Source organism: Suricata suricatta, chromosome 2, assembly GCF_006229205.1.
Source record: "Suricata suricatta isolate VVHF042 chromosome 2, meerkat_22Aug2017_6uvM2_HiC, whole genome shotgun sequence".
Lineage (NCBI taxonomy): Eukaryota > Metazoa > Chordata > Mammalia > Carnivora > Herpestidae > Suricata > Suricata suricatta.
Genome location: NC_043701.1, coordinates 140,673,546 through 140,695,915, shown reverse-complemented (window position 1 = coordinate 140,695,915; position 22,370 = coordinate 140,673,546). Strand labels below are relative to the sequence as shown.

The following is a 22,370-nucleotide window of genomic DNA, read 5'->3' as shown; positions in this document are numbered from 1 at the left end:
TGCTGATGTGAAAATGCAGACCTCATGACCTCAAAGACGCTCTCACAAAGATGGGAGACCGCACGCGACTGCAGGCAGGACGGGCCTGAGGAGGGAACTCGGTAAAGCGGGGGTGCCTTGGGTAAGCTTCTAGAATTTCCATGCAATTACAAGTTTGTTAAATAAAATGTGAAGAGAAAAAGGGCACCGCTTCTCAGCAGTGAAAGCGAAAATACACTGCGTGTATTATTAAAACACTAGACTTTCCCTTTTTTAAAAGTTTATTTATTTTTGAAAGAGAGAGAAAGTACAAGTGGAGGAGGGGCAGAGAGAGAGAGAATATCTCAAGCAGGTTCCACACTGTCAGCACAGAGCCCGACGCAGGATTTGAACCCACAAACTGAGATCATGACCTGAGCCAAAGTCAGACATTTATGTGAATGAGCCACCCAGGCGCCCCTGGATTTCCCTTTCTGATTGTACCTAATTACCCGGAGATAGAAGCGGAGAAACCACACTGAGACCGGGGGTCAGGCCTTGGGGTCTGGTGTTACACGGACAGAGTTCTGCTCAAATAAGAGCAATTCTCCATCAGCCAGAGAGATCCAGGGACATTAGCTCACGCAGGATGTGGGGAGCCTGCTATCAAAGGAGGAGCACAGTCAAGTCCAGACACAGAGAAGACAACCCTCCACCCACAAAGAGGCTGGGGGCAGGGGGAGGGAGAAGACGGGTTTGGTCCTTCCACAGCAAACTCGTGTTGCCTCTCTCGGGCAGGGTGACCGCATGTCCTGATGTGCCTAACAGTCCTGGGATACATCCGTTCTTCTGGTAGAACTGTTACTAAGCTCTCTTTCACTCTTAGAAGTTTCCCGACTCGAGCCATAAATTACATGTTCAGCCTCCTCCCAGGAAGCCTTTGTCACTTTGAAGGCAGGTTCCTGAAGCCACGCTGGTAACAGAGTACAGGTGCCCATGACTCTCCTCCTCTCACTGCCCATTGGGCTCGGAAGTCAATTCTAGTCCTTCCAAGCAGGGAGGCTGCAGCCCAGACCTGCCCGGGTCTCTAAGGCGGCCAGTGGCAGGGGGCTCTCCGGTCGTGTAACACAGGCTTATTGTCTGTGCCACAAGGGGCCTTGGTTCTCCACTTTTAATCATCTCTGAAATAGATCCAGGCAAGGGCTTTATCTAAACCTCTACAGACTGAACTCGATGCTGCAGTGGGAAGCAATCCAGGGGCCATAGACATCATCTGTATCTCTCCAGAGGATTCACTCGGCAAAACCAAGAGGGCTCAAATTCTTTTTGGAATCAAGTGGGGTGAGAACAAAGAAAAGGGCTCTACCCAGTGCCGCCTCCAGGGTATACCTGTCCCAGCTGCCCCTCCCTTGCAGGGCAGAAGAGACGAACTGTGGGAAAGTATACACCATATGAAAGGTAAATGCCATAAAGATTTGTGAGAGCATGGCTCAGTGGCACTCAGTACACAGCACTGTGCACTGTGCACTGCCTCCGTCTTGCAAAACTCACACTCCGTACCTACTGACACAAATGCCCCACTCTCCCCTCCCCGGCCCCTGGCCACCAGCATTCTTCTTTCTGTCCCCATGCCTCTGACTACAAGGTCCTGCACATAAGTGGAATCCTACAGTATTTGTCCTTTTGTGATGGGCTTATTTCATTTGGCATTATGTCCTCAAACTCACCCATGTGGTAGCATGCATCAGAATTTCCTTCCTTTTTAAGGCTGAAAAATATTCCATTGCACATTAGGAGCACACTTTGTTGATGTATTCATCTGTCAGGAGACACTCAGATCACTTCTATCTTTCAGCTGTTGTGAAGAATGCAGCTATGAACACAGGTGTGCAAACATCTCTCTGAGACCCTGCTTTCAATTCTTTGGGGTCTATTCCAATGGTCGAATTGTTGGGTTGTACGGTACATCTATTGTTCACACTCTGAGGAGCCTCCATACTGTTTTCCAGAACGGCTGCACCATTTTATGTTCCCACCGATGACGCAGGAGACTTCCAATTTCTCCACATCCTCTCCGACATCTGGTTTTGGTGTGTGAGCGTGTGTGTTTTAATAACAGCTATCCTAATGGGTGTAAATTGGTATCTCCTTGCGGTTTTGATTTGCATTTTCTTAAGTCAAAATGATATTCTGCACTTGAAACAGGCCTCACTCATACAACCAAAGAATGACTACAATTAAAAAAAAAAAAAAAGGTAGAGGGGCACCTGACTGGCTGGCTCAGTCAGTAGAGGATGTGACTCTTGATCTTGGGGTCATGAGTTAGACCCCCATATTGGGTATACATACATACATACACACATACATTTTTTAAAGATTTTTTTAAACATTTATTTCTTTTGAGAGAGAGAAACAGAGCGTGAGCAGGGGAGGTGCAGAGGAGAGGGAGACACAGACTCTGAAGCAGGCTGCAGGCTCTGAGCCCTCAGCACAGAGCCTTGCGGGCCTCGAACCCATGAGCAAGATCATGACCTGAGCCAAAGTTGGACACTCAACCAACTGAGCCACCCAGACACCCTACATACAATTTTTTTTTAAGGAGAAGGTGCTAGTGCCCTCACAATGCTGTGCTGTCTGGCGGCACTGTTTCCCGGACCGCCCTGTGAGGAGAAGCGCACGAGGCCCGGCCCCACACTCGCTTTGTACACGCACATCAGCTCCATACGAATTTCTCACCCCAAGTGAATGTGAACAGTCCCTTGGAAAAAATCTCAGTCCCAAACTGCTGGGAGGGAGCTTAAAAAAAACAAACAAACCAAAACAAACCAAAAAAAAAAAAAAACCCTAGTGAAGGCGACAGGTGTGTGTTAGCACACAGATAATTCTGAATGGGGCCAAGTGCCCAGTAAGACCTTGTGTTGGTTCCAGCACCTAGAACTAACTGGTCAAAGAAATGACAGGTCGCTTCTGCATGTCTGAACCCGCCTGTGGGGCCCAGGTCTGCCAGCAAAGCCGTAGTCCTGTCTCACTGTTCGCTGTGAATTCATCAAAACAAAATAAATACAAAAACTCTCTGGGCAAAACAACCTGTGCTTTGCTTCAAAACAATCGAGGGTGACAGGAGGGAGATATAAACTACAGAAGACTGGCTAATGAGTTGGTTAACTGTTGAAGCCAGGTGATGGGAACATGGAGGGTTTGTTAGGCTGTTCGATTTTGGTATTTTCTCTATTTAAAAGAATACTTCTTGGAGGAGGCAAAGTTTGGCATAGGATTTATACACTTTCAGCAACCTTAGGAGGCAGGCCACAGGGCTGTGCCATCGATACTTCACAATGACAACGCAAAGACTACTCAGCATCACTCAGTGCGGCTGAAAGTCCAGACTGGTACCTGGGTGCCCCCCACTGCACCCACCGTGCCCTTCCCTGAGGGCTCTGCACCCCACTTCTCAGGCTTCACCCCCACACTCACACTCCTGTGCAGAAGAAGACAGTAAATCACACTACCAGGGACCTAGCAGGGAGGCGTTGGGCCACCCTCCCTTTCCCAGCCAAGCTCTCTCGTGCCTCGTCTTCCTGGCGGTTCCTTTCTGTCCCCTCCTGTTCAGCGCCAGTGCCCGCTCACTGAGAAACAGACTGTCATCAATCGGCAAAGCGCCCGTAACGCTGTAGTGCCCTCCGACCAAGCCGACTTGCTACAACTGTGGATTCACGAACCCTATTCAAATCTGGGGCTGCCGAGGTGTTACTGGGAAAGGTGGCAAAGCTTCCTAAGAGCAAAGATTCTGTTCTGGGAAGAGTGTGAGCAAACAGGGCATTAGTAGGCCCTCGGCAGAGAAGTGACAAGTTTCACTCTAGCGGAAAAATTCAGGATGACCTTCAGAGGTCAAGGTGCCAGAAGTAGCAAGCACAGCCTGGGGGTGGGAGAGAACAACACTGACAGCAGGGCGTACTAGTGTCCCAAGCGTCAGACTGCCTGCCTGCCACATGGGCCTCCACCATTCACCTGCCCCGTGGGTGGGGCCACCAGGTGGGGCGGGGCCGGGAGCACTGCCAGTCCAGGAAGCCACGATCCTCCCATTAGGAGAAGCCCAATGAACCACATCAAACGTCCTGTATTGCCTTCTTTCAAGGAAAGTGATGAAGTTGCTGGCGACAGGCTGTCGGAGCACAGAAAAAGATGTGGGGTAAACAGCCAAGCCACTAAATCCCACCCTGTTTCTTCAGGACCAAAAAAAAAAAACAAAAAACAAACAAACAAACAAAAAAAAAACCCCAAACTTTGATATAAGCCATCAGGAGATGAGGCTATAATATCAAGGGTGAAAGCTGGGAAGTCTTACGTAAGTCTACTTTGTTCTCAAGAGTTCGAGTCCAAACAGAGCATGCCAAAATCCATAGGAGAGGCAAAACATGGCATCACGGCCACTTGTTCTGTCCCTCCCTCTCCACCTGCCCCCACACAGATACTGATAAGCAATGCTTGCTTAAGGTGCATGATCACATCCCTCACCCACCTGCACAGACTCGGTGTCTGCCTCTCCCTGCACCAAGCCCGCTGGCGACACACACGTGCTAGGATACCTCTCTTAATGCCTTGACCATCTCCAGCCAGTGCTCGGTTTTTCTGCTCTTCTTTTAAGGCAGAGCCCTTCAAAGGTCTGTCACGAGTCACGGTCTCCACTGCCTCACATCCCACTGGCTCCCTGGCCAACTCCAGGCGGGTTTCTATCCCCCAGAGCACACGGCAGGTCTGGTCTGGGTCACCAGCAACCTCCACTTTGTCAAAGCCAATGCCAATTTTCTGTCCTCATCCTATGTTACCCCCTGTGGCACAGCTGACTGGTCCTCACTACCTGAGAGGCTTCTAGAATACAGTCTCCTGTTCTTCCCTCAGCCCCCCCCACTCACAGCCGACTCTGGAGCCGACTCTCCTCTGCAAGGTCCCCTCTAGCATCCCAGGACTTGATCTTCATACCCCTCCCTCTTCCCAGTCAGCACACTCTCCCTCAATGACCCCATCTAGCCTCTATCTGATGGCAGTGAAGTCTTTCATCTCTAGGATGGCCACACACCTAGGAAATGAACATCTCCATGTGGCGAAGAGACCATGCTCACACTTCTGTCCCAAAATTCTATCTTAGAACACGGGACTACCATCCATCCCCTCACTCTGCAGAATCATTCCAAAATCAGACCCAGCTTAGAACCTAAGAGTTACTAAAAGTAGAAAAGAATCCCAACTATCTACTGAGAATTATAAGGTCCTACACGCCCTGGTTCCTTCATGTCTCTGTCCCCACTCATGTCCCCTTCTCCCCTGTACTCACTGAGCCGCAAACACGAGCCCCAAGTCCCTTGCCCCTGCCAAGCGCATTCCTGCCTCAGGGCCTTTACAGATGCTGCTCTTCCTGCCTGTAGCTTTCTTCACAGACCCCCACCAGCTGCTTCTTCACTGTACTCTGGTCTCAGCCCTTAAGTCACCTCCTCAGAATGCCCTTCCCTGACCACCCTAGCTAAGGAGCTTCCCCCACTCTGTTGCTCAATAGGCTACTGCCATTACGGGTTACACGCAAGCGTGACAAGAAACGGGGCTTTATTGCCTTTGTCCACTCTTGCTTCCCAGAGCCTAGAAGAAGGCCTGGCCCATAGTCAAAAGTGCACTACATGCCCTGCTGCCCATGTCTCATGGGGAACATCCCCAGGCAAGAAGTGGGAAGACAGACGTGCATGTGAGCCAGAGCTTCAAACGTTCCTAAACCTCCGAGGCTCGGGTAGGGGCCCATTAACCTGGTTTTCAATCACCTTGGTCTTGCCGGTCACTGTACTTAACAGTCCATGTTATAATGGACTTGTCGCTGCTTCTGCCAGGGGGCCGGGCTCATGAGCCCTGCCCGCCTTCTCCTGCGCAGCCTCACCAGGGGCCTGGCAAGGCAACAGTTGGCGAAGAATCATGATCTACTGAACCAAAGACGGAGCGGCCGCTCTCGGTGACTCACCCAGAAGACGATGTTGTAGCTGAAGAGGAGGTACTTGTACCAGCAGCTGACCTCGGCGTTAGAGTATCTGTAATAGTGCATCTTCCGAGAGGCAGGCTCTGTGGACAGACGGGGGAGCGATGAGATGACAGGGTCACGTGCGGCGACACCTCCCCCAAACCTGCTCCCGAAGAAAGAGCAGAGGGGAAGTTCACACACAGCCTCCAGAAACCTCCCCAGACCATCTCCCCTGTTCGTGCACAAGCCCAGGCCTCAGTTTACGCTCCTGCCAGTGACAGACTGGGCACAAACCACGCTCCTTCAACTCTCCAAAAACAGCCAAAAGAAGAAGAGATTTCGGAAAGAATGGAGAATGCAGACGTTTAAAGCGTCCCCTGAATTCCAGGACTTCCCAAACATCTGTCCCCTCATCTGTCCCTTGGGTGTTGATGGCTCTACTTCTCGGCAGAGGAAACAGGAGTGAGGAAGGAAGGTTGTGGGACTTTGCCCGAGGATGAGACAAAAAAAACCCGAAAGGGCCCAGGATCTGAACCCAGGAGAGCGGGGTCCACAGTTCACGTCCTCTCCACCCACCACTACCCAGGGCAGAGGGGCCAGGAGCAGAGAGAGTCACCAGAGAAATGGGGGCGGGGGGGAAGGAGGCACTGAGAGGCACACCTGGAAAGAAGAGATGAAAGGCACACATGATCTAACCGAGGTCAGTAAAGAAAAGTCAGAATTAAGACTCCATATCCGTTCATCTAACATTTTCTGAGATGACCTTCCAAGCTCTGTCTGTCCTGATAGAGGTGAGGAAGGCGGAGAGACCCGGGAGCCTACAGCAGCCAGCATTCACCCCATGCCCCTCTCTCCTCCCTCTCCTGCTTAGCCTGCCCTCCAACTCTCCCACCACCACTGTTTTGGCCTCCGGAGGCATGAGTAAAAGCTCAGACTCCAGAATGCTCTGTGAAATGCACAGAGGGTGAAGTGGGGAGCACTCTTTTTCATCTGTGTTCATCCCCCAAAGCCACTCAGAGAAGCCTACAAAAAGGAGGGTACCCTCAAAAAGGGAAATCTGAGGACCTGGCCCGCCTTTCCAACTTTCCTTCTTGAACCCAAAAGCCATTCAAGTGGGCCCCTAACTCCCCCACCACCCCCTGCTGCCAAAGCAGAGACTGAGTGCTGAGTGGTGGGGAAGGTGGTGGGGGGCGGGGGGGACAGGCGGGCACCTCGGGCTGATCCTCAGGCAGCAGGATCTGGGGTTCACGGGAATGCGCACCCCCAGGCCCCCGTTCACCTCCCACTTCCTGGGGTAAGAAGAGGGGCAAATCATAACAGGGCCCAAGGCAAAAACAAACAAGGCCACTCTAGCAGTGAGGACACAACCCACTCACAACTGCCGAAAAGATTCCGGCTACTGCCAACTCCCTTCCTGAGTGGCAGCCTCAGTGGCCTGGCCACGGAGTTCGTAATGTTCTGGGAAAGTGGTGCCAAGCAGGGACATGAAAACCACAGCCCTCTGGAAATGGGTGCTGTGCCGGCTCAACCCTTCTGCCCACAGGGAAGAATCAACAGGCGCTGAAGCCTGGACACCACCATTGGCTCGCCCTCCTCCCTCTGGGAGCGATGGGCCAGTCTGGCCTGTGGGACCTCAAAACCCAGCCAGGATGCGGCAGTGACCCTGCAGCTCCACCCCCCCCCATCCCCACAGTCAGAAGAGCTCTATCACAAAACTCCCCTCAGAGGATGAGGATGAAGGTGATCCCAGGTGTCGAAGGACACCGCTGGGTCCAGGGCGCACAGTCCGGGCCATGCAGGGCAGCTCCAAGGAGACTACCAGGGGCTCTCAAGCTGAGAACCCTTCCTTCAGCAACACGACCCAGCCCTCGGCAAGTTCCTGCCCTCTCAAGGCCTCAGCATCCTCAGCTCAAACTGACACGTATGCTAAACACAGATCTCAGGCTCTCTGCCCTGCGGGTTCTGAGAAGTGGGTCCGGGCTGGGGCCCAGGATCTGCATGTTTGACAACGTCTAACTTGCCTGATGTACTAAGCATCAGTCTGGGCACCAAGGACCGCAGTCCCTCTGGGGACCCTACAAAGGCAGAAGGATCCTGCTAGCTGTGGGGACACAGGACACAGACTAGGGCTATGGTAGTGACGGCTCTTGGTAGGCAACGAACTAAAAGGGAACCAACACTCACCTATTTGTGTTTCACAGGTTACAAAACCCCCAAAACACTAGGTTTTTATCCAACTACAGATGACTGGCTTCATGCCTATAGGGGAAAAAAACTAAAACACTTTTTTTAACCTAAAACTCAGGTAAGTTTCTCATAGATAAACAGGCAACTTGGCTGGAAATGCCCCAGAAGGCAGCAAAATGTTCAAAGTGGTAGAAACCCTGTTTCTTTTTATGGACAAGACAAGCCTGCTCCTTAGAATTGTCCAACACGGCCCCCTCTTTGTGGTATCTAGAGACACCTGGAAAGTGGATGGCCCTACGCTCCGTGGGACTGAAGCCCAGAGCCTGGGGAGGACTACTCAGGCATGGCACCCAAAGTCCTAGAGGGTTCTCCTTGGACAGCATTTAACCTAACCATGGTCAGGCTCTCGCTCGAAAGCTTGAAGCAGTAAACAAAGCCAGTCCCCCTTCTACCTCCACAAAGAAACCAGCCAATTAGCACATGTCTGCATGTTTTCCACAGTATTGGCAGCCTCACCCTGGCCCTCTGCTTGGGGCCTTTGGGAAAGGATTACCCAGAGCTGAAACAGGGCCAGTTAAGCCTGAAGGACACAGAAAGGCCACAGGAATTTCATGGGCATGCAGGCCCTGGAGGGGAGAGTTGTCTGCAGGGCACCTGGCCTCCCTCACCACAGGTTCTACCCTCTTTCACATGGCCCCAAAGGCCTCACCTTCCAAAGACACACAACCAAAAAAAAAAAAAAGCTCTGCTTTCACAGATGTCGGGGTCCAATCCCACACCCAGAGAGTCTCCACAACCATGACATACATCAACTCCAAGCCTGTACCCTCCTAGAGGCTCAGAGACTTAGAACTGCACTAGCCAGGTCCACACCAGGAAAGGACCAGGAACCCCCTAATCACCCATGACAGCGTGCAGCACACTCAGACATGTCCCCTGAATGCCTGCCCTGCATGATCCAGAGCACACATACCAGGCATTGCACTACGCTTGCTGGCCCAAGATAACCCTGTGAGGTCTAGGGGTGGGGATGTCCCAATGACACCATTTCCCCATCCAACTCACAAAAGAGGAAACTGCTGAGAGGAAACATTTCAGTCTTTTGTCATCCACTTGTTTATTCCTCCCCATGGGAAGAAAAGGCGCTCAAGTAGCCACGAGGCGAGGAGAGTGACCCCACTTCCCCGCCCCCAGTGCGTGTAAGGAGCAGGGAGGAAAGGCTCTCACACTGCCGTCTGCTCTGCTGTGGAAGCAGGTCCTGAAGGTTGCAGTCACCAAAGATCCCAGAATGTAAACTGAAGCAGGTGAAGCAGGAAAGATCTGGGTGGACCCCAGTCTAAGCCACGCCCTCCAACGCAAGGCCCTGGGGCCCTCACTTTGGAGAAGGAAGTGGGTCTAATTCAGCAGCTTCACAGCCTCAAAGCCTTAGCCACCTGAGTGTTACCCATGCCGACGAAGCGCCCCCAGAAGGTGACAAAGGCACTGGTGCCGAAACTAAGGCCCAGAGCTGACCCAACACGCAGCCACAATGACCCCAAAGTGACCATGGTCCCTGACAGCTCAGCTTATTTGCTAAACCAAGTTACATCAGAGGAAGGCAGAACTTAGCTCTCTACCAACTCAGGAACGCAATTAAAACCAACACCTTTTAGAGACACCTGCTGGCTCAGTCCATAGCGCATGCAACTCCTGATCTTGGGATTGTAGGTTTGAGCCCCATGTCCCATGTTGGCTGTAGACATTACTGAAAAATAAAATCTTAAAAAAAAAAAACAAAACCAAGACCATTTACCTTAAAACACACACACACACACACACACACACACACACACACACACACACAAAGATTTTTAACAAAATAACAAAATATCCTAAAAGATGGATAAACTTTTCAGAAATACTAATTATCACTGAAACAGAAATGAATCTCCAAGAGACAGTCTGTGTTTTCTACACAGAAAACAATCATCAGAAAAATTTAATTCCAAGTCCTCAAACTGCTTCAACTCCAGAACAGAGTAAAACAGAATAGAGCATTTACATGGCAAATAGGAGGCATGTTGTCAGTCAAAATAGCAACTTCTCAAAACAGTGGGGGAAAGGTTGGTGTTAAGATAGCCTAGCAGTCTGAGAGCTAAATAAATCTAAATATTAAAGGTTGTGGGGCGCCTGGGTGGCTCAGTCAGTCAAGCATCTGACTTCAGCTCAGGTCATGATCTCACGGTTTGTGGGTTCGAGCCCTGCCTTGGGCTCTGTGCTGACAACTCAGAGCCTGGAGCCTGCTTCAGATTCTGTGTCTCCCTCTCTCTGCTCCTCCCCTGATCTCACTCTGTCTCTCTCTGTCTCAAAAATAAATAAACATTAAAACACATTTTTTAAAATGAAACACAAATGCTCTTTTTGGCACCTGCAGCAATTATGACAAAGGATAAAAATCTACAATATATAAAAATCCATGCTTAAAAGACTCCAGTTTTAGACACAAGGACAAAAGAGACAGACCTTAAATGAAAGAGAAGGACAATACAATTAACAGATGAGAAAATGGTCAACATCACTGGAAATGAATCCTAAGGACAATCCAGAGATGCTACCTCCTGTTACACTTTTTAATTTGACAAAATAACCACATAGCTACTGCTGGCAAGCCCGTGGTGAGGATGGCAAGTTCGTAACTTGCTGGCAGCAGAGTAAATGGTTACCACCCTTTGGTAGCAATATTGTTAGAGACACTCAAAACCAAGAAAAAAAAAAAAAAGAAAGAAAAAAGTCATACCCTTAATCCAATAAAGTCATGACGAAGAATTTGCCTCCAGAAAATAAACGAAAGAAAAAGAATATGCATTAAGTATGAAATCTGAACATCATGGCTTGCAATTACGGAACAATTTGTAAACATGTGGTTGGAGGCCAAAATGGAATATAAAAGAATGGAAACGGTTGCATGGGGTGGTGGACTTCTAAGTGATTTTCTAGAAACGTTTCACTGCTGCACTTAGCCATTACCACTTCTGCATTATAAATGTAAATTGGCCATTGCCGGGTGGAAGGGTGTGCCAGCCTCCAGGGACGCTGGAGGCCCCCACGGGAGGACCTCTCCAGTCCTTGGAGACAGGGCTTGTGTCTACTTTGGGATTATGTCAGCCTGTAAGACTCCTTCCTTCTCCCTCTCCCCGTTTGTTTTTAATTTGAAAAAGTAGCACGTGCTCCACTGTAAAATATCTGAGCAATTCAGAAGCATGAGGAGTGAACGGGTACTGAGAAACCATCAGACAATGGTTTTCACGTGTCCACTATGACCCACAGTATGAAACACATGAACAAAATCAAGCCAGTGCGCGCCTACTCACGTGCACAGCTGAGCTTCATGAAAATATACCTCCCCTTTTGTGCCCCATGAATTCTAGATTTGTGGTTTCAGGTTTTTGTTTTTGTTTTTTCCAAAATCAGGCCTGCACATAACCTAAGAAGCAACTACCTTACGTAAACGTTATGTTGAAAAAAAGCAGATCTTAGGCTCTTCCCCCTTCCAGGGGATCCTTTCAACTTTGCAGCTGATCTTGATCGCTACACCCCAAAGAGCTCTTAGAAATTTCTGCATATAACATGCTTGTGTTACTGGTCCTTGGCTTTTCAGTTTTAGGTACTATCTACCTACCTCCTACCCTGGAAGGTGAGGATGTAACTTTTTTTTTAATGTTTCTTTTTGTGTGAAGGAACAAGCACGTATGCACTGCGTGCGTGCGAACACACGTGGGCGAAGGGCACAGAGAGGGAAACTAGGCAGGCTCCACACTGTCAGCAGAGAGCCTATACCGACTCGAACTCACGAATCATGAGATCATGGCCTGAGCTGCTTAACCGACTGATGCTTAACCGACAGAGCCACCCATGCGCCCCACTCCAGTTACTCCCATAGAAACTTTCTGTATCCTACCCCAACTCCCTCAATCTTCTCCTTTCCTGCATCTCAACTCCAGTTACAGTTTTTAAACTCTAGCAACAGCTAGAGTGACTTTCAGAGTTTACATTATCATGACCACTTCTGCCATCAGGGCGAGCTGTCTAAATCATAATTACTTTTCCTGCACAACTTTTTGTTCTCTGGAGTTAAATATTCTCTTATTTTTGTTTCCTATAAATTTATCCATATTCAACCCCAAATTCAATGCCGGTTGTCCAAGTCTCCTCTCCCTAAGTTTCTTTACAGCAGACGTTCTATTTGTATGTCTTCTTCCAGAAGAAAACTCTCCTGGAGCTTATGGGGCTGCTTCGATCTGGAATTCCCTTTACCTCAATTTGGACACAGCCCATGAGAGATCCAGTCTTTGCTCCCCTTGGTGGAGAAACCTTTCAGTGCAAGAGGCAAGTTTTCAGACCCTACAGGTTTCACAACATGTTTGTTTGTGGACAGAACTGGGAATCAGTTTCACAGAGAATGACAAAGGCGTCGCCCTACATCTTCTACATTCTAGGTTCTGCGAAGCCGTGAAGCCGCTCAGATTCCCCATCTGTGTGTGGACGTGTTTCTTTCTCTGGGTAAAGTTGTAGGATCATCCCTGTCTTCCCAGCATACTGAAATTTCAGGGTACTGATCTGGGTCCATCTTCACCCACTTGGATCAACATCTGCTGAGTCCTTCCAATATGGAAAGCAATATCCACCTAAGAATTTTTTTTCTTGATGATTTCCCAGTCGTTCTTTCCCTCTGTTCTCTCTCTCTCTCTCTCTCTCTGTAACTCCTATTAGTGGATATGGGAACCCCGCCTGATCCTTCGCTCTATTATTCATCTCTTCATCTTTTTCATTTTCTGGAAGACTCCTTCAACTTTATCCTCTAATTGTTCTTTCTGTCCTGCCTTTATTTTTTAAACTTACAATAATTTTGTTTTCAATGTATTTTTTGTAGTATCCTGTTCCTACTTCATGGATCCAAAATTTCTCTGCTCTCTGAGAAAAATGTCTGATTTTTTTCAAAGTGTTCTTCCCTCGAAATAGCATGTTTCTTCCAAGTCGCTTTTTCTTTTCTATTTGTTTTGTTTCCCTTCACGTTAGGCACTTTCTTCAGATGTTAGTAATCCTTGGTAGCCCACATAATTAAGTAATCCTCAAAAGGAAGAGTAAATGCCTAAAAACTAAGTGGAAGTGCTGAGTCCTGGAGCAGGTGAGTTTTTGTGATGGTGAAGGTGATCGGGCCGGGCCACTTGCTGGGAAATCCTTGTTGTTGACCTTGTTAATTCTTTCCTCAGGCCAGTCAGGATCCCCTGTGAGGTCTCTTGTAAGCTCCTACCTGGAAGTCTGGGGGCTGGCTTTCATCAGTGTTTAAGAAGCCAAATGAAAGTAGAAGGCTGGGGAATGAATATGGTCTCCATATGCACCTGCAGGAATACCTTGAGTCTCACAGGCCCCTGGTTTTTCCTTCTGCAGAATTAATCTCCAGTGTCCAGCTAGAAGGAAGAGGGCATCACCGAGCATCATGGAGGATGGAAAGCAATCCAGGTACCTAACCCAACCACGTCAGCTGCTTTCAAATAATTCTTACATTTAGCCAATCGGATGCTCATCTGCACTACCCCCAAAAACAACACTGTGGTGACACCAACTTCTCTAACTACTTTTTAATTTTTTTTAATGTTTATTTATTTTTGAGAGAGAGAGAGTACATACATGCCAGTGTGAACTGGGGAGGGGTAGAGAGAGAGGGAGAGAGAGAGAATCCCAAGCAGGCCCAACACTATCAGCAAAAAAGCGCAGCTCAGGGCTCAAATTCACGAACCATGAGATCATGACCTGAGCCAAAATCAAGAGTCGGGCGCTTAACCAACTGAGCCACCCAGACGCGCCCCCCACAACTTCCCTATTTTAAACTGGGTCACTCATCCATCTATTCCTGGCTTGCAAATTTCTTCTTGTTGTTGTTTCCTTTCCCGGTTCCCCATCCTCATACTGATTCCTTTTTAAAAATCGCCTTCGTCTTAGTTTTTGTGAGGTTCTGTGAAAAAGCAAAATGAAATGTGTCCACTCAATCCACCAATTTTACCCAGATGTCTAGGAACACTTCAAAAAAATTTTAGTTGCCATCTTTTTACTGAGCAAAGTGAAAAACCAGGAAGCGTAACTTATTACAATAGCAAAAGAAATTTCGCAGACATAACTAAGACTGACTGATCAACTGACCTTAAAAAAGTGAAATTATCAGAGTGGGTCCAATGGAATTATGTGAGGCCTTCAAAAGCAGAGCTTTCTACCAGCTGAGGGCAGAAGTCATCTGGAAGGTTCTGAGCATGAGACGGACACAGTACATCATGCTGGATCTGAGATCCAGGAGCCACGGGCATGGAGCAGGAGAGGAGGGTAGGCCCTGGCTGACAGCAAAGCAGCAGGGCCTCAGTCCTACAACAGTCAGGAGCTGAATTCTGCCAATACCTGGAATGCGCCTGGGAGTGCATTATTCCCCAGGGCTTCCAGAAGGAATGCAATCCTGCCAACACCTAGATGTGGGCCATGGGAAACCCCAAGCAGAGATCTCGGCTGAACTATGCTGTACTCAGCACTGTCCACCCATAACCTGAGCTAGAAACCTTCCCTCCCACACTGCCCCCAGCCCCCAGCCTTGTCGTCTCCTCTCTCACTCATTCTCCAGTCAGCCATTCACCAAAAGTCAACCTTTCCACCTGGCTTTCAAGGCTCCCAGCACTGGCCCCTGGCCAGTCACAGGCCCATCCCAGGCAAGGGCAGCCATATTCCCAAGGGAGCTGGGGACCTGGCTGCATCTCCAAGTAGCACACCTTAAGCCTTGGACATTCCTACCACCCAAGCAGGGAGCCCACTGGGTGCTGAGGTACATTCTCAGGCCAAAGAAACAGGGAGGCCCAAGGCGATGAGTTGAGAACAGGAATGGGGAGTAGAAAAGGGGAACAGGTCCGGTGAGAGAGGGGGGTCATGAAGGCAGGCCAGAGTAGGCTGCCTCATTGCCCACAGGAATGATGCTGGGGCCTCAGGCCCGAGGCACAGATACCCAATAAGGGAAGGCTCTGATCCACAGGTTCTCAACGTCTGAGTCACCCTCAGAGTCAGAAGTGTCTCTGTCCTACTCTAGCCCATTCCCCTTAGGACCTAACTCCTCATGGCCAGGGTCTGCCAGAAACAGTGCAGACCGGACATGGTGGTAGCAGCCGCTCAGAGGTATCTAGAAGTCTGGCTCCCTCAGGGGAAGACACTATGAAGTCACACAGGGGTAAGGGTGGGCCAGGTGGCCCTTATGGCGTCACAAGCACGGAGCCCCTGGCACACAGGTGTGGGAAAGGGAGGTTCCCAGAGTTCAGAGACCAGAGGCCCAAGGGATGGCCTGCATGTGGCGGTCCAGGAAAGCCTCAGCTACCAGCTCTGAGCCCCAGCAGCCTCCCCCATGGGCCTAGGGTTCTAAGTGCCTAGTTTCCTGTATGAAACCCTGAACTTAGCAAACACCATGATGAGTTTCCACCACCAAAACCCACAACCCCAAACCTGCTGAGTCTAAGGAGCGCCAAGGGGCCTCCTTGCTGATCTGGTGAGAGGAGACCTTTGTCTATATCAGTGCCATCGCTGGGAAGGAAGCAGAGGGAGGGACAGAAGTGGGTCAAAGGAGGGAAGCAGGGAGGCGAGGGCTCAGTGGGAGGAGTGCTGGGCCCGGAATGGAGGTCACCTAATCCAGTGATTTTCAAACTTACTATTTTTATTACTTTTTAAGCTACAGGAGCTGCTGTTCAAAGAAATCCTGACCCAGAAACCCAGCATGAAGGCAGGCAGAGCAGGTCGCTGGTCTCAGGTGTCTGGGAGGAAAGAGGAGGCTCCGTGAGGAGCACACCTGAAAAATCATGGGTCTCGTCCAGCTGATCCCAAGTTCCAAAGAACATCAGCATCACTCAAGGAGCTTTGTCCGAACTGCCCATGGAAACTAGTTCAATAAAATTGTGGCAGATCTGGAAAGTCACATTTTTAAGAGCTGTCCTTCACAGCAGTCAGTTTGGAGGAACTCTCGCTGGAAAAATCTGGAAGAATCTGAGCATCAGGATAAATGGTAATAGTAACAGATGTTTAACTCATTGAATAAAATAAGAATCCTTGAGGGCTCTTGTGGGGAAGAGCACTGGGTGTTGTATGGAAACCAATTTGACAATAAACTATTAAAAAAAAAAAAAGAATCCTTGAGTCCACTCTTCTATAAATAAAGGATACATTAACAAATGAAGGAGAAAAGAAAGCACTGTTTTTTTAAAGGTTTTATTTCTAAGTAACCTCACCATTCAATGTGGGGCTTGAACTCACAAACTCAAGAGCTCAAGAGTCACCTGTTTGACCAAGTGAGCCAGCCACGGGCCACAAGAAAGCTCTTCTTTAGCAGAATGCCAAAGGATAAATGTAGAAGGAACTAACAAAGGTAAAATATCACCATTTGGCAACCATGATGGAAGGATCCGTCAAGAATCTTCCATCAAGGAGCATCAGTGGGTTCTGTTTTGGTCTGTTCCAGCTGCTACAACAGGGCTGGGCAGCTTATAAAGAACAGAAATTTATTTCTCATGGTTCTGGCAGTCTAAGATCAAGGCACCAGGATGGTCAAGTAAGGGCCATCTTCCTGGTTCAAAGCTGATACCTTTTCCTGTGTCCCCTACATAGGGGAAGGAGCAAGGGAGCTCTGCCGTGTCTCTTTTAAAGGTGCTAATCCTCTTCCTGAGGGCTCCCCCTCATGACCTAAGTTCCTCCCAAAGGCCTGTCAAATTAGGCATTAGATTTCAATATGTGAATCTGGGGGATACAAACATTCAAGACAGTACCGGGCTCTAAAATCAGCTGATAGAAGTTTGATGAGAAACAGCATGTTTACATCGTCTCAAAGCATCTCCCCATAGGACACTTATTAATTACAGAGAACATAACAGTTACTCAGCAGTGGAGAAACCCAGCAGATACCGCCTCGTTAACAAAGTCATCACTTTTTTCATCACCAGTCATGAGTCAAGCCAACATCCATCCCGCCTGAGGGGATGCACTGAGGATGACACCTCATGTCTGGTGTTCCTGATGGGAATGCATAACATGAGTCCAATCATAAGGAAGAATCCAAGAAAATCAAATTAAAGGAGATTCCACAAAATAACCAGCCTCAAGTCAAAAAGTAGAGCTTCTGGCCATTTTTCTCAAACAAAAAACAAACAAACGAGCAAAACCCAACAACGAAAAAGAAACAAAGCTCTAGGACACTAGGACAGAAAGCAAGCCGGGGGCCCCGAGATCTTGAACATGATTCATCAGGTGCTCATCCAACTGCACTAGCACCACGGAGGCTGTGCAGGACTTCCCCGCCCCTCCGCCCCGCAGGTGAGGCAGGACTTAGTCACCCATGGCTGCTGCCCCTCACTTTTTCTCAGAAAGCTGGGTGTGAGAGGCCTGGCACCTTCCTGGCTTCTCAGCTGCTCTGCCCTCTGCTGGGGAAGGTGAAGCTGCAGCTCAAAGGATGGGGGGTGGGGGTGCCTGTCCCCCGCCCCCCCCCCCCCCCCCCCCCCCCCCCCCCCCCCCCCCCCCCCCCCCCCCCCCCCCCCCCCCCCCCCCCCCCCCCCCCCCCCCGCCTCGATCATCACGGCAGGCCTATTTCTGATACCCTAACTGCACTTGAAATGCCTACACCTAGAAGCTGGTTGCACACAAGATGTGGAGCATCTGGGCCCAGTTCATGACGACATCTTCAACGTGGGCAAGAACCCAGGAGGCCAACATGCTGGGCCCTCTGTCCCCTCCGCAATTCTCAGGGTCTGAGGCCAGGGCTCCCTAGACTGAGGATGAGGTGGCAAGCAATCCTTCAGCGCACAAACTCGCTAGGCCAGTCCCTCCCAGTGACAGGGCTTTTGTTGTGGGGAACAGAACACCTCGGACTTGATTCTACACGTCTGGACACCTGCTGTGTGCAGGGCACCCCGGATGAGGCTATGGGGATGAAGTGCTCACAGCAAGGCAGATGCCTGACTCAGGACTTGGGCCACACTTCCTCCTACCAAGGGCGCAGTGAGTCAGGTAGGAGCTGGAGGGTAGGCTGGGGCACAGGAAGGAAGGACAAGGTGGGAAGCTGGTCAGGGAAGCCTCTACAAAGCTGATGGTTTAATCGCGAATGACATGAGGGCCCCACATCTAGACAGTTACCAACTTGCCCGGAGATGGGGACACCACATTGCAATCCAACACAGAGGCCACCAACTGTCACTCGCCCACAAGGCTCTCTAAGGCGATTATCCACACCGCCCCAGGTGCATCCCCGGCTCTCCAGGCAGCACCATGACATGCCAGAGTGGCTGTCCCTGCCAAGGGGAAACAGGCAGGGCCCTACACACCACAGATGTTCCAAGTGATGAGCGGCCCCACTCGCTCTGCTCCCATAACGGAGTGTCCGCCGCCCTTCCAGGAGCTGCTCCAGTGCGGTGCGAAGATTTGAGCTGCGTGTCCAATGCAGACCTGAGATGTTCTCCGGTGCAGTCTGCCCCACCCCCACCCCACCTAGCTCTCCCCCAACAAAACACGATGCTGAACTCAAGAATTACACACACTGACTCCTTTTCCTCCAAATTTCCATGCCTGAAACACATAAAGATTGTGTTTCTAAAACGTTAAAAAAAAAATCCCTCTACGCTAAACTGCACAGTCCTCTCCAGTAGACGGTGTTTTAAGACGACCTGCCCACTTCTCTCCAAGGACAGCACTGGGAGCACCCCGCAATCCTGCTCCGGGCAGGGAACTCTCCGAGGCCAGGGCAGAGCCTGGCTTCTGGCCTCCTCCCAGCAACGCAAACAGCCGAGGGAGAAAGGTTCACAGAGCAAAGAAAACAAACTTCCCAAACAAGCTAAGAAAAGTGAAGCCTACTAGAAAAAAACAAAACGTCGTGCACTGAAAACAGAAAGAGGAAAGGAATGGAGGGGAAGGGAAGAGAGATTTTTAAAAAATGCAAATCAATGGTGGGACACTGCTGTAAAGGCTGAGAGGGGTCTGCCAGGAGATTAGCGGTGGCTCAGTCCCTACTCAGAGTCCCCTGAAGGCCTGGGGTGGGGGGAGCTGTGCAGGGAGCCCATTCTCCCCCAGCCCCGCCTCACTCACCCCCACACACCCCGCCAGAACACAGGAGGTGGGTAGGCGACCCTAGTGACATCAGGGAGGCCAGATCAAACTTTGCTACAGAAAATAAATGTATAGTCCCCTTTCTGAAGTACTGCTTTTAACTTCGATGTACACCAAAACATCTTTCTATGGGAGGTTTTGTGTTTCTACAAGAAAACAACATTTACAATGTGATTCTGGTCCTGCTGTCCAGCTGGGACAGACGGGGCGGGGCTAGTGGCACCAGATGGCTGAGAGAGGCTCCCTGCCACCCTTTCACAAAGGAGGGCTCCAATTACCCCCTGGGATCTGTGCCCCAAAGATGACCTCGCCCGCAGGCTTGGGGGAGGTGCCCGCAGCTGCCAGCCGAAGGGAGGGGGCTTTCTGGGGCCCCAGCCCAACCTCAGAGACACCCCCCCCCGCCCCAACCCCCTCCCCAGGCACCCAGGGATACCTCTGGAAACTGCACACTCCAGAGGGCACGAGCGAGAGCAGAGGAGGTGTTGGAGCTGCCAGACTTGTTTCAAGCCGACAACTTTCAGGAGGGCAAGAGGGCGAAGTCTGCAAAACCACAAAACAGACGAAGGAAGGTGCTAGAGCAACAGGCAGGCAGAATAAAGGTGTCTGAGCTAGGGCTTCTCAAACTTGAAAGTGTATGCAAATCACCTGGGAATTTTGTTAAAATGTCAAGGCTGCCTCTCAACAAGCTTCCCAGGTGCTGCCCCGGCAGCCCCCAAGACAGGCCTGGGGGCTGTGCTTTAAACAGAGAGGGTGAGATGCCCGACAGAAAAGCCAAGTCCTGGGAGGAGAGCCCCCCCCACCTTTATTGTGAGTACATTTCTGGGGATGTAATCCGTGTTCTCAGAGCAGTGCGTTAATTCTGCGATTTCTGCGGTATTTTGGTGCATTGCACAGGGTCCGCACAGGTTATTTTTATTCCCATTTCACAGCTGTGCAAGCTATTTTAACCAAATGACTTGGTGAAGCTGGACTCGCTGCCTCTTGGGCATCTTCCAAGACCAAAGGCCTCCTTGTGACGCAAGGCATAAACACAGAGCCTACAGCAGTGACACAGGCTGATCCAGGCGTGGCAGACAATGGGAGGAAAGCCACTGGGCCGGCAGGCACAAGAGGCCCAGGGGATGGTGGCTGGGTGGGGAAAGGCAGATAAGGGGCCAGAAACCAACCCTAAGCGGGCACCAGAGAAAGGATGGTGTAGACTTCTGGAATCTACAGCAACAAAGAAACAAAATTTAAACCTCTCTGCCCCCTCCAGAAGAGAAAAGGGGAGGGATATTTACGTACAGAAGGTGTCTCTATCCCAAGGGTTTTGTTTTCGCTTTTATTTTTAATTTTGTTAATGTTTATTTATTTTTGAGAGCGAGCAGGGGTAGGGCAGAGAGAGAGAGAGAGAAAGAGAGACGCAGGCTCTGAAGCAGGCTCCAGGCTCTAAGCTGTCAGCACAGAGCCTGAATTGAGATCATGACCTGAGCTGAAGTCGGAAGCTCAACCGAGCCACCCAGGCACCCCTGTTTTTCACTTTTAACAGCTTGGCCTCACTTTGAGGGATGGTAAAATGAAGAGCTTTATTTTTCTCCTCCCTTCCCCCCCTGCAACTCCTCTTTCATGGAAGGGATGTGGCCTTTCCAGGAGACAAGTTACTTACTCACTCCCGCCCCGGCACACCCAGCCCCTAAGAACTGACAGTATACAGTAGGTCTTAGGGTGAGTGGGTTTCCAGGTGAAAAACGATGGACTTCAGTGGAGGTGACCCCCTCAAGAACCTTAAGAAAGAAATGGCCTCCGTGAATCCCATCTGATAACACTTCTTCCCTCAAAAGATTCCGAGCTGGCAAGAGGGGCTCTCAAGGTAGTGAACAGCCATTCTGGAATCAGATTCAAAGAATTCAAAAAGGCACAGCTAGAAAGTTTCCAAAGTTCATCTGTGCAACCCTTCCATTTTTCAGAGACAGGCGCCCATGGAAATGAATTGCAAAGGCCACCTAGGAAAGAGCCAGTGGCACAGGTGGGACTCAACCCCAGCCTTCTACCTCCACGTGCTTTTTCCAGAGCACTGTGCCCCAATCCTGAGCCTTCCCAACCATGCCTGGGTCCGGCTACCGGTAAAGCAGCGCCTGTGTTTCAATGCATTTGAAAGTAAACACCGCTCTTTTTTCTGAGTCTTATACGACTTTTGCTGAAATGGTACCCCAAAGCATAACCCTCTCCAGGGCTGGAACTCACCTCCTAATGTGTGAGATTTGGCAAATGAGAGAGAAGTCAAGCAGGGTCTGCAACCCCAAAACTTGCCTCTTTGGCATAAGGATCAATCTGGATCTGGTTATTTTTTTTAAAACAGCAGACACTGAGAAGCTCTGAAAACTGGCCGTGAAGTTACCAAAGGGAAATTTACATTCACAAGAGAACTCTCCATTTGGAAGGGTGGTTTCCTCTCAGCAACAGGAAGATAAAGGAGACACAAACTGAAATCTACATAACAACCTTACCCCGTTTCCAGGTCCTTACACACACACACACACACACACACCCCAGCCCCAATCATCTTTCTTGTGTCTTACGCTGAAAAGGTGATGGCTTAGACCATTTTGGGAAGTTTTCCTGGCTCTCTCATGCATGCAGGAGGTGGACATGTTACTAAACTTGTTTTTCTCCTGTTAATCTGTCTTTAATTACAGGAGGTCTCAGCCAAGACTCAAGAAGGGCTAGGGGGGTGCGTATTTTTCCTCCCCTACAATCAGCCAGGCTGATCTCAAAGATGGACAGGTTTTGAAAGGGTGAAATAAAATGCTAAATAAAAGAAAAAAAAGAAGGGCACCTGGGTGGCTTAGTCGGTTGAGCATCCGGCTTCAGCTCAGGTCATGATCTCGCAGTTTGTGGGTTCGAGCCTTGCGTCAAAGGCTAGCTGAGAGCCTGGAGCCTGTCTTCAGATTCTGTGTCTCCCTCCCTCTCTGACCCTCCCCTGTTCACGCTGTCTCTCTCTCTCAAAAATAAATAAAAAACGTTAACTAAAAAAAAAAATAGAGAAAGTTACTAGCGCTCATGCAAAACAACACTACTTCTGAGACAGGTGACTATTACAGCTGCG

General features: G+C 49.9%; 1 protein-coding gene and 1 long non-coding RNA gene across 4 annotated transcripts in view; one reads left to right on the top strand and one right to left on the bottom strand.

Annotated features, from left to right (window-relative positions):
* The window catches only part of TSPAN14 (tetraspanin 14), a 43,384-nt gene extending 21,265 nt beyond the window's left edge, over window positions 1-22,119 (bottom strand). The window contains exons 1-2 of one of the 3 annotated variants that reach the window (XM_029932040.1): window positions 22,101-22,119; window positions 5,960-6,057 (exon numbers count right to left, since the gene is read on the bottom strand). In XM_029932040.1, the coding sequence (XP_029787900.1) occupies window positions 5,960-6,040 (81 nt within the window). In that variant the 5' untranslated portion in view covers window positions 6,041-6,057; window positions 22,101-22,119. Of the gene's footprint in view, window positions 1-5,959; window positions 6,058-15,264; window positions 15,282-19,718; window positions 19,798-22,100 lie in introns of those variants that run through there. The other 2 variants (XM_029932042.1, XM_029932041.1) reach the window with 2 other exon arrangements.
* Window positions 15,430-16,115, top strand: LOC115285600. The gene is made up of 2 exons (XR_003905600.1): window positions 15,430-15,692; window positions 15,873-16,115. It is a non-coding gene; the product is annotated as an uncharacterized LOC115285600 (long non-coding RNA).
* Window positions 22,120-22,370: the final 251 nt, after the last annotated feature.